This window comes from Hippichthys cyanospilos, chromosome 7 (assembly GCF_059441005.1).
Source record: "Hippichthys cyanospilos isolate Australia breed blue-spotted pipefish chromosome 7, RoL_Hcya_1.0, whole genome shotgun sequence".
Classification (NCBI taxonomy): Eukaryota; Metazoa; Chordata; class Actinopteri; order Syngnathiformes; family Syngnathidae; genus Hippichthys; species Hippichthys cyanospilos.
Genome location: NC_142375.1, coordinates 8,641,424 through 8,653,515, shown reverse-complemented (window position 1 = coordinate 8,653,515; position 12,092 = coordinate 8,641,424). Strand labels below are relative to the sequence as shown.

Genomic DNA, 12,092 nt, shown 5'->3' with positions numbered 1-12,092 from the left:
AGTATGTCTATTTCTAAAAATATACAAATACGTAAATAAACAGATCACGTCCCCATTAGAGTGTATGTTGTTAAAATTGCAGTGGTTAAATGTTGCGATTTAGGTTTGCAATCATTCCAACAACAATCTCAAAGTGAAAATGTATCTTTTTTTATTGATACCATACATTAATTAGCAAGGGCAGAAACTATCCAAATTTAAAAAAAATATATATAGATACCAAACAATGATTCTACAGGGTTTGAGGAAGGTACAAGTCACCATTCGAATTCAAATTTAAAATGGGTTGAGCATAACAAAATAGAAATGTACAAAGAGTTAGAAGATTGCACTTCACTTATGGTTGTGATGAATACCAGATGGGCCAAACTGAGAACAGCAGGACTTATTTCAGACTTTTTATAACTCATGAATGCAATTTACAGATAAACTGTTACAAACTATGCAGGATGAACACAATGTTAAGATGGTTTTAGAAAATGTTCAAAAATGGCACAAATTAAAACTGTGTGAGGGAGTCATCTAAAAAACAACCTTGAAAGCCAGTGACTGGAGCAGAAGTAAAACATTTCAGCACATTCTCTTGACAGAGTTTGAATCCGGTTGCACAATACATAAAACCTCTGACAGTGGAGAGAGAGAGAGAAAAAAAAAAGAATTTACGTAGACATGAAACAGCTGAGTGAATTTCCGAATGTCCTAAATAAATACAGAAGAAAACAAAATACACTGGAAACACCTTCTCATGGTGCCATTGTACCCCCAGGGCTTTTGTCATTTCATTTACACTACCCTTTAATAAAAATAAAATTAAAAAAAGAAACAGGGAAGGGAAGGAGGTCAGAGTTGGGGGGGGGGGGTCTTCATCATTGCTCCTATTTTGTTTCTTTACATTAGATCAGGATGGCTTTAGGTATATCTAAGTAAGAATACATCTTATTACAGTCAGACAAAACTTTGCTACTACCTTAAATATACAAGCACAAATACACAAAATTTCAGATTTCCCAAAGCAACGGAAAGAAGAAATAAAACATCCACACTGAATAATTTTTCTTTTATAAACACAAAAAATAAAAACAATATACTTTAGGGGAGGAATAAAAGTCCTGTGGTGCTCCTTGGTCTGTAGCTTTTCAGTATTGGTAAAAAATAAAGTAACAATTAAACAGAAAATGCTTAAAAGAAATTAAAAAAAACATTCTAGGGAAATATATACTGTATAAAAACTCTTAAAATGTGTAAGTGTGTGTGTTGCTTATGCCGGAGTCTACTCAGGGAGGGCTCACGCACCATGAGCCTGAACCCACTTCCATCATTCGTGTGCGCATGTGTATGGTTAAGTGTGAGTGTTTAGTGTGATTTGTTGTGTCTCACACGAAAAGTGTGACAATTTCAGCAATTTTGCAAAGACGTCTCTAAATTCTGGTCTGCTCGATTTGGTAAAAGACACTCGTGTGTTCAGGCTTGTTTCCTCTCCTCAAACTCTCAAGCTCTCGCACTCACTGTCTGTCTGGTACACAAGCACACAGATACGCTGGGCGCGTTCGGAAATACACTCAGAGCGAGCGCTGGTTATTACCCAACCATTGGGAAACTCAGAGCACCGTTTCAAATGTGCTGGTCAGTTGTTCAGAGCACACCCAGAATGGCGCTCCGGCTGGGGACATGGTGCATCCAGCTCTGCAGATGGAAAACAGTTCAAACACGAGCTGCTGATTGGTTTAGAACATGGCTACGTTCAGAAATCGATGGGAAGGGAGCACGCTCTGCCTGTCGAAGCACACTCACGCTCAGCGGTGTAATGGCGCCATGAGTGAATTTCCGAATGTGCCCTCTGTTGTTAAATGTTTTTCGTGCCAGTCGGAGCAGTCCAGAATTGAGACGTTTCGAGGCTGGTGGACAAGCTGTCCCTAAGCAACTTGCCACCATGGCCACGCCACATTCCCTTGCAGCGTTCTTCTTGTGTTTAGTGTGGGTTACTTCTCTCCTGGATTCGATCACCACGCCTCCTTCATCAGAACTATCATGTAGCTGTCCAAAGTGGAAATTAGCAAGAGCAGACAGGACATTTTGAGTATGAAACGCGGAAAAGGACCGGAAGGGGTGAGGGGCCATGGTGCCTTCAAGTCGGGAAGTCACAGTCACGATGGAATCTCCGGCAGGGGCTCTAACGGAGCTCCGCCAGGCGCCGCGCGTTGAAAGAGTCAAGAGCTCAAAACTCATGTCGGGGGGCTGCTAAGAAACCTGTTGCTCTCTTGACGTTTGGCTTTGGGAAGGCTCAAAGGAGAGCAACCAGGGAATTGTGTTGTGGCGGAGGAGCCTAAACTCTATTGCGATGCCTGTGAGGTGGGGTTGTCGCTCTTGCTTTCCTGGCTGGAGGGCGCCTTGTTGTTCCAGGGCGAGTTGGATCCAAGGGCCGGGGAGTTGTTGAAGCTGTCCTCGTCGTCGATGCCGTTGGCGGCATCAAACTGGGTGTTCTCCAGCCGCGTGATCAAACGCTCGTCCTCATCGCCAAACTCCCCGCCCATCAGTGTGGGCTCTCCCACCACCATCACATCCTGTACGGATGAAACAAAATGGTAAATGGTGGATGTGGGCTGTTTTATGAATGACAATTTTTTTTCTTTTTTTTTTTTAAATGGGGGGAACAGTTTTGATAAGATTGATTTGTGTCAAAAAGGTAATGGCCTTAAAAGCAATAAATACTACCTTTTTGTTGTTTTTTTTGTTTTTTTACTAAGCTTTTACAGTTAATAATAATTGTTTAAAATGTGTTTATAATTCCTTGTAACACATTCAAACCAATCCTTGCATAGGATCACAGCCAAAGAGCAAGGACATATTTTATATTTTAACAGAGAGCAATGTCATATTCTAAATTTAAAAAAAAATGGGGGGGGGGGTACATCTTTCCTTGGATGGGGTTCAGCAAGATATAATTGAGAAGCACTGCATTAAAGGGACTAGGTTTATAACATGGTGTTAAGAATTCTAGCCAATTAAATTTGGCCTACCCCTTTACCATTTTTTTTTAAACTCAAAATGAGAACATCAGATCACTTTTTAAGGATTTTCCCCCTCTTTTAGTATAAGTTGTTCACAGTGTACCGCATTTCTCTGTGTACAAGTCGACCCCCCCCTTTTATTTTTTACTTCAATAGATTTGAGTGGTTACACATATCATGGCTGTCCAATTAAAACACATGGCTACTTTTACAGGCATTTCTTTAATGTATATCCATCAACATACTGTTGTGCGAGGCAATGTGCGTGCGCGTAAACGCAAATGCTGAAACTAATGTTGCAACAATAAAACGACTTGAAGTTTCAATGCCTAATTTTTTTGACACAGCTGAACATGAATTTGGCAAAAAGCCCTGAAAGTCATCATCACTATCTGACACGTTGACAAGCTTTTCCCATTTCAACGCATGGCTATCTCAGACATGCTCTTTTTCCTCCCCATCTCTTCAAACATGCTCGTTACTTTTCCATGGGTAGTCATCTTCGGACTTGTCTAATTTGTTCAAATGCTTTGACGAAGCCTTCTTTACCCAAGTGACGACTGTGTCGAGATCAGAGCATGGATCGCTTGCTCTTTGCTGTGTTTCTCCCCCCACCAGCTGACATCCATGTGTGCCATGCCACTTGAACGGACAAGTCAAGCCGTCATTTGCTTTTCATAATGTGTCAAAGTCCACCGGAAAAATTATCCACACAGCCTCGTTGTTGACAACAAAGAGGCAATAAGGTGGAGCTTGACGAAAGTGCATTTGAAAGGGCAAACACGCTAAAACGGATGCATACTATATCGAATTAGAAGTGCAGAAAAACAACAACGAAATCTGCATGAGCAATAATACCCCTCAGTGTATTATTATTATAAAAATCTCCGTGTATTGAAACCTCTCTCTTTCTTACTTAGCCCTACAAAAAAAAATCCCCCTGTTGCATAATTCAAAATGTTTTCACTGCATTTGCCTTGTTCTGAAATTCACTCCACCAAAAACAAGCCTGCAGCAAAAGACTAGCTTGGTTTATGCTTGACATGCCAACATGCATTTTGCAGCACTTTACACTCGGTGCGGCTTTCCCCCGCAGACAGACGATATTCTCCCATACTATAGGTGGCAGTAAATGAACTCTACAGCATACAAACAACACTAATGTAGGACAGAGGTAAAGAATCCTAGTAGATTCAAATGATCTAAATTCTTCCAAGCTTTTTTTTTTTTTTTAACAGACTCCTCATCTCTCCCCAACGTGGTGCTCGCCAGTTCTGTATTCAGGCCATGGTGGTCCTTTCCAGCCAAATCAAAATGGTGTTTGGACCGGCAAACTTCCATTAGCAATAGCTCGTCTGCCATGTTTTCATGAAGAAATGCCGGAAGGTACGCGGAAAATCTGGCCCATGCTGAGGGGGTTGGGGGTTGAAAATGAGAAAAAAAATGAATAAATAAACTTGTTCACGGACAAATACATTACTTAAGGTGACACACCAGATGATTCAATAATGTCTTAAATACATTACAGCACTGTGTTGTAACTGTTTTTAAAATATATCTAGATTTAAGTAATTTGTCTGAAAGTCGCACGCACAATAGCAATAAAGAGTTGGCGAGTGGTCTCAAGGAGGATGGGCAAGTGAGTAAATTAGGAGTTCTGACCCCTGTTTAAGTTGGCAATTTACCACTTGGTTAGCTGTGTTAGCAAATGATCCATGATCTTTGAGAGTATTTTGTTTCATTTTTTGCCCCATTCAGTTGACAGCTGATTATCAACAAGTGTCTGAAATTTGCTGGAAACGCAAATGCTACAGTACCAGTAGCATCACCATATATCTATGATTTAATGTACTTACTGGAACCTGGCTGGACAAAGGGAAGCCACTGCCAGGACTCTTCTTCTTGTTATTATTGTTATTATTAGTTCCACCCCCTCCACTGATGGTGCTGCCACCTGACATCTTACGCTTCCGTCGTTTGTTTGGGGCCTGTCTTGATGGCTCAGCTATGCAACGCAAAAAGGAAGCGTTACATGGATGGAAATGTTTGCGTCTACGCATTGACAAACGTTGGTTTACGTGTGTTCACATACCTGGAGGTGCCACCATTCGCTGCCATTTCTGGAAGAGGCAGGTCTTGAGGCAGTCTCTGGGGCTGAGACTGTAAGTCTTGTGTCTAGACATCAGTTCCTGCATGGGCTCCAGGATCACACACAGCTGAAGCACACAACATAGTAAAGTCAGATTAAGTCAGTAAAAATAAACAAGGGATAATTTTAGCACAATAACCATTTAATAATATACGCCACAAAATCTAAATACTGTCAACAAGGTTTTGCTTACATTACAGTGACTACATATTATCATAAAGAGTTGCATGTGACTGCCAGGTGCAGCTTCTCCTTGAAAAATATACAATGTATATTTATTACAAATTATATCCTTTGTTTTACATAATTTTGTTGCACATCACACAAAGCAGACCAAATAGACAGACATGCATGGATGATGTAAGAATGAGTGGATATACAACACCTAGTTAAGATAAACTTTATTGTCCTTAAAGGAAGTTCTAATTCATTTTGTTTGCAGCGTAACTGGAAAAGTGACAATTCTGTTTGCCAAACCCTCGTCCTTACAGATAAACTACAGATATTGAATTCCCTTTTGGGCACACCAATAAAACAAAGCTTAGACCAAGCCCTACAGAAACATCTTCAAAATGATAATGACTTTAGATGCAGTACATAGTTTTCACTATGTAAAAGTGAGTTGCACTTCAAAAGTGAGTTCCACTGCAAAAGTGAGTATACTGTTCTGATTGCTAGAAACCGCCCTCAAAACATTATCTAAAGAAACAAAGCAAAGCCCACAACGCCTTACTCACTCGGCTAAAAAATGGGCATACTTAATCTGGCGCAAAACTTGAATTATTAGAAATAAGCAGATGCCCTGGTGAGGTAAACGAGGCATATCTGGTTGTGGATCTGGGTAGATGTGGTACAGCCATGTTAATTGCATCCTGGGATGGTTGTGACTCATGCAGTGAACATTCTGCAGAACTTGTAATCCCAGTCCAACTTGTGTATGCATTTTTTTTTTTTTAAAGAAACTAACACACATACTCCTCAGCATATTGCCCTTCACACATGCGCTACACACACACCTGCAAGACGTTCTTTAGGTATATGGTCAAATATTATTAAATGGAAAATTGAGTAACACCAATTGGAGCATCTGATTTTTTGCGTTTGACTTACTCGGAGGTAGTTTAGAGTAGAGTTTGACAGGCCACATCTTGTAATATTTTTGGACAGCTGGTCCAGCATCTGTGGGTCCTGGGCCTGAGAAGGTTATCATAGGACAAAGTAAATAAAAGGCACACACAAATAAATGAAATCATGTAAAAGATTCAGTACTATCAAAAACTCACATGCATGGCCAGTATACTGCGAGGGATGAGTTCACGGTGTTGTCGAATGCTAAAGTGCCACGTTTTTATCCTCATCATGTCATCAAACATGAACTCCAAGTACAAGCGCCCCTCAACACACACCTACAGAAAGGAAGTCAGAGTAAAATGGTAGATAAATTGAAAGTAAGCTTATATTGTGATTTCTACACCATATGGTGCTAAAAGCGCTTTGCAAAGAGTAGGATTAGAATGTATATTATAATATTATTGAAAGTTTGATCATTAAACACTGCTGCATCTCTCCCTGCATTAGGTGAGAAGAGTTTACAACTCTGGTTGTTAATTTATTGACCTTTATATAGCTTAAACAGCAACAAAGAGCATTTACCCTATTTGGCTTTATATTAAAGAGATACTTAAAAAAAAAAAATCGTTAACAGGGGGCTGAACAGGGGCTTTTATTATTGTCTGAAGCGGAATACTTCATATTTCATTTCATTTTCAGTGCCTAATGTATCAGTGTTCCTCTAAGATTTTTTTCAGCAGCGAAAGCAGGCATATTCAGAGAGCTTGATGACCAAGGACCATAACAAGGAGGGATTTACTTGCTTGCGTCATGCAAATATGCAAACGCTCGTAAATTTCCATGCTGAGCAAGATCGTGATATCGGGGCTTTACGCTAACATTTGCATTGGTAACATTGGTACTACCAACTTTTTCAGTTTGTCGCACCGCACAGGATTTGGTCACAGACTTTCTCGAGGCGATAGAGCATGACCATATTTGCTATGTATAATAATTTCAATTTGCATACAGTAGTTTTATACAGTAGTTTTATATAAGGTAAAGATAGACAGTGACTTAAAATATTATTGTATGAAGAACTGTCTGCAAAAGGCAGTAGCTGACAAAACAATTCAATTATTTTTGCCTAGGAAGGACAAATGTTTTGCTTTTATTTAAACATTATGTAGTTCAACACAGAGGAACCAACTCTTATTGTGCAATGCTCCTTCAATGCAGTGTTTCCCAGCTAGAGGTATATGAGTACATTGCAGGAGATATGTATAAACTCATTCAAGCTTAGATGACTGATGAAAATGAAATAAAACTCCATAAACTGGCTCTGAATATTGCTCTTGTTCAGGGTTTTCAAGATGATGTTCCTTCCTTGGTAGGTCTTTTTTTAATGCACATTGCGCGTCACAAAATAAATATATGAATGTTGATTCACGCCGAGACTAATTAAAACATGCACTCGCACCGTACAACAAGACGTAATTTTCACTAGTGCACACTATAACGTGATCTAATTTAAAACTAATTTAAGTCGATTTTTGACAGATGCATGAATAAACAAGAATAAACAAAACGGGGTACACTGACCTGTGTGAACATTGGCTTTCCATTCTGGGAGACCATGGTGCACTGATCACAGTCAAGTGAGACGAAGTTGTTGTGAAATGACTCCTTGGGGTGTTTGAGGACATAGTATAGCTCAGTGGCACCCCCTTCAAATATGCTTCGAAAGTATCTTGGAATCAGCGTCCGACCAATTGCTTAATGGGCAGAATGCAAATAAATAGGTAAGACAAGAAAAATGATTCATTAGATCAGAGGTCCCCAAACTACGGTCCACCTCCGCATTATGCCGAACAATACAAGAGGCGCTTTATGATTCTTTTTTTTTTTCTGACCGCGCGATTGAGACTTGCACATGCATGGAACGTGACATTCTAGAAAGGGGTATTACTATATGGTTATGTGTGGAAAAAATAAACATTCACGTGCAGACATTTCTGTCACACTTTTTGTTACAACCCCCCAAAAATTGGAGAAGAGTAATTGTGGGCCTCGGATGAAAAAGTTTGGGGATCCCTGAGTTATAGTATAAATTAGGTTAAACAGGCAGCACATCAGGGTATGTTCATATTTGTCCTTACTGTAACGCTTGGGCCCATCTTCCAAACAGAAAGTAATTGTCAACATGGCATCATCTTCAAAAAACTCTGTAGTAAATGCATCCCACCATAGGTTATCACACTCCTAAAGTTTGGAGAAGGGACAAATATGTCATTATCCACAAACTGTTTTGGTGTTGTGCAAAAGAGTGAGAGCGTTTACAAACCTCAGTCCAGTTCTGTAGCCGTTTGTTTAGTTCAAATATTCTGTAGTCTGTCTGGTTGCCATATGGTGTGTGCCTCCTACACCATAAAAAGACAGGAGGTGAAAACAAAAGAAGTAGAACAGTTGGCTTGTAGTAATAAAACAAAAGGGAAATTCTGAGCAGTGGCACCATCAGAGCTGTTTAACAACCTAATTTAGCCTAGTCAGACGTTAATGCTCTATTGGATGCGAGAGGAGAGCACAACATTATCTGTATAGCAGTTTTAATGTTGTCTTACCCTATGCCTGGCTCCAGGTATGTCGGAGGATACATTGGGGTTGGACTGTAGAAGAAGAAGAAGAAAAAAAAAGAAGACCTTTTAAATCACATTAAGAGCAACTAACCCAGATGACAATAACAACAACTAGAACAAGACTGAAACACATGTTTTTTTTTTTCTTCAGTTAGTTGATAGAGCTCCCAAGAACTGTAATCCGGACGGCACTTTTCTAAGTAGCTCACACAAGACATCACTATAATATATCAAAGTATTTGGCAGTGAAAAATTAAACCCCAATGACTGCGATGGTAATTACTTAAGCCATTTCAACTTTGTCCCAAAGGCACAACTTACACTCAGCTGAAAAGAATAATCACCTATGTGAAATATTTCACCGAGAGAGGCGATAACGTGTCTGCAAGGCAGCAAGATTTTCCTCACACAAACTGACATCTTCACCAGCATAAATTCCTGTTCTGTTACACTAAACAAACACTGCTTTAACAATTTATGTAAAAATTAATAGATTAAGAGATCTAGTGCAATACAGTGCTAATAGTGCATTTAGGTCCTCCAATGTGAAATATTCCATCTTTGTAAAAAAGAAAATTTGCTACGAGAAATGGGTACTGAGTCATGATACTCAACTGGGGTTGAAGATTCAAGGGCTGCATTTTTAAACATTGATGTATTGATAAGATGGTCTTGGAGAAAATTACTCAATTTCAAATTTATTTTGGCTATATGAATGCTCTTTTACTTTGACTATCGCTTCTAGCTCATTCCTAACTAGCGATAAAATTATGTTCATCAAGAACCTACAGGTTTGTGTGTATTCAGTACTGGTGGTGATACCAGCTTTCATCCAAGGTCAACCTGCCAACTGTGATCATTTATATTTATTATGCATTTATTTACTTATCAATAAGGTAAATGTTGCTGCAGTTGCAAGATGAAAGTTTGTCAAAGTTCATGTAATAAACATAGATATAAATTTTTCCGAAACAAAGAGTCCTCCTGACTCTGCATAGCTTCTGAGATCAGCAGGAATGAACGATTCAACGTACTCAAAATTAATTTACAGTTAAAAAAAAAAAAAAACTCACCCTACGTCTCTGTCCAGCATGGTGCCGGGATGGAAAGGGGGGAAAGTGCTACCGTTGGGAGGCTCCTTGGGAGAGTACAGCTTGAATGACTTGGAGGAACAGCCTAGAAGAGAAAGCATGGCGGAAAAAAAAATTAACAAATGTAATATCTATTATATTTGAGGGACAGGTTAATTTACAACAGTGTTGCTTTTAAACTGACAGTTGTCATTGAGCACCTAAATTAAACAGCATTAATATAGTGCACATGTTCAATACATCTGAGACACACACACACAGCTGGGGAAATCTGGGCCAACATTATGAGAAAAAGAAGTTCCCGTACAGAGGACCTCTGAAAATTCACGAGGGATTGTGACAGAGCTGGCCTGCAATTGAGAAAAATCTGTATAATATGATGCATCAGAATTGTTTGATACTCCAAATAATATTTTAGAAACAAACAGGTATGCAACCTGCATTTCCATAAAAAAAAAACTGCACAATAGATGAAAATGTGTTTAAAAATATTGAAAAAATGTCCACGAATATACAAATCCAAAAGTGTCAAACCTTGAGCATCTGGGGGTTCCGTAGGTGTACACGGTGTGTTTGTTACACACACAAGAATATTATACAGTTCACAAGTACCAATTGAAATGGCAAAACACCACAAGTCTCTCGCCATCTCTCAGGAGCCTCATGCCCCTTGTGTTACTCTAATTGGCCAGCTCTCTAAAGGCTACCCGGCAGTCAGCAGGTCATGACCCCAGCCGTTACCATGGTGAAACCCCGCCTCACAATGTCTTTTCTCAACATAATAAACATATGTCTGTCTTAATATGACAGATTTTTAAGCACATGTAAATGGGCTCTGTACTTGTCCAAGTACAACAAACAACATATTTTTTCACGTCTAGGCGTTTACTTCACAGTAATGTCATACATCAAATTCCAGAATATGGACAACACTGTTTGACAATTATGTAATGAATAAACTTAACAAATAAATAATGCATATGACTGAAATGATTGCCAACACCATGTCGTTAGTTAGCCCAGATGTGTATTAAGTAATAAACTGTTGCCTGTAATACCACACAATTGTTATTTTGTCAAGAAATAAAACAATGTTCCCCACATTAACCAAAATATTGCTGTCAACAGAAGCCTCTTACAATGCTCGCAAAAGTACCATGAAATGGATTTGGCACAACAACAAGACTGAAGAGAAAAAAACAACACAAATGGAGTTTATAAATAAATAAATAATCAATGTTATGTGTCCATTAGTTGGTGAGAGCTCCATTAGCTCCTCTTCTCCCCTGTTAGTGGTTAATGACAGGCAGTCCCAATCACATCAGCAGGATTCCACTTCCTCCATTGGGAATTTGTTCATTCCTGTCCAACAAGCAGACGCTGCACTGTCCAAATACACACGTTGAGCATGCATGATATGCTAAGGCCCAACACTGTTTGCACAAAACTCTACACAACATGAACCATTCGTTTAAAACGCTAGCAGTTCGGCTTGCCCGCTAACCGAAACGAATCATAAACTTTTCCCTAAAAACTACACCTGCTGTGAGACATGGCTTTGATAAAAGTTGCGCGTAGCATTTGTAAAGACACCGCGGGCACCTAAATTGTTTCTAAAACCCATTCACGCACATTTTATGAGGGACTGAGAGGTTACAAAGGCAATTAAAAACGCACCAAGCGGACAATGCTATCCATTAGCTGTTAGCTAAGGTAAAACGTTAGCTTACCACATTTCGAGGCAAAAGACAAATCATGCGCGAACGCGAGTAAACAATTTAGAAGCATACAAGTTGTAAGCATCCACAATAAATGTTCCAACTGGTCTCCACGACTAAAAGCTGAAATCAGACCAAGTCGAGAACTTCAGTGTCCAAGCTAACGTTAGCGAGTCCAGATGGCAGCTGGCACCTACGCCTAGCCGCTCTGCTAACGCCTTAGCATTAAATCCCCCTTTAAACTAGAAGCTACCAATAATAAGCACAGAAATCACAAGAGCGCAAGCCGGTCAGCCGTAACTAATCGCCGCACCCGCCGCGGAAAAGACGCCAAGCGTGTAGCCCGGAAAATCGAGCGTTTACCTGCGCCGAAGTCCAATGAGAAAACGTATGTTTACAGATCTGTTGGTAGAGTCCGTGCGTACGCTCCAATAGGCCCG

At 39.7% G+C, this 12,092-nt stretch overlaps 1 protein-coding gene across 2 annotated transcripts in view; it reads right to left on the bottom strand.

Moving 5' to 3' along the window:
• Nucleotides 1–128: 128 nt before the first annotated feature.
• ldb1b (LIM-domain binding 1b) overlaps nt 129–12,092 on the bottom strand; it is a 17,150-nt gene continuing 5,186 nt past the window's right edge. Inside the window, exons 1-11 of one of the 2 annotated variants that reach the window (XM_088418526.1) lie at nt 11,665–11,819; nt 9,917–10,019; nt 8,829–8,873; nt 8,552–8,627; nt 8,367–8,469; nt 7,810–7,982; nt 6,441–6,563; nt 6,268–6,351; nt 5,101–5,224; nt 4,865–5,013; nt 129–2,561 (exon numbers count right to left, since the gene is read on the bottom strand). In XM_088418526.1, coding sequence (XP_088274652.1) covers nt 2,331–2,561; nt 4,865–5,013; nt 5,101–5,224; nt 6,268–6,351; nt 6,441–6,563; nt 7,810–7,982; nt 8,367–8,469; nt 8,552–8,627; nt 8,829–8,873; nt 9,917–10,019; nt 11,665–11,737 — 1,284 coding nt within the window. In that variant the 5' untranslated portion in view covers nt 11,738–11,819 and the 3' untranslated portion in view covers nt 129–2,330. Of the gene's footprint in view, nt 2,562–4,864; nt 5,014–5,100; nt 5,225–6,267; nt 6,352–6,440; nt 6,564–7,809; nt 7,983–8,366; nt 8,470–8,551; nt 8,628–8,828; nt 8,874–9,916; nt 10,020–11,664; nt 11,820–12,092 lie in introns of those variants that run through there. The other variant, XM_088418527.1, reaches the window with a different exon arrangement.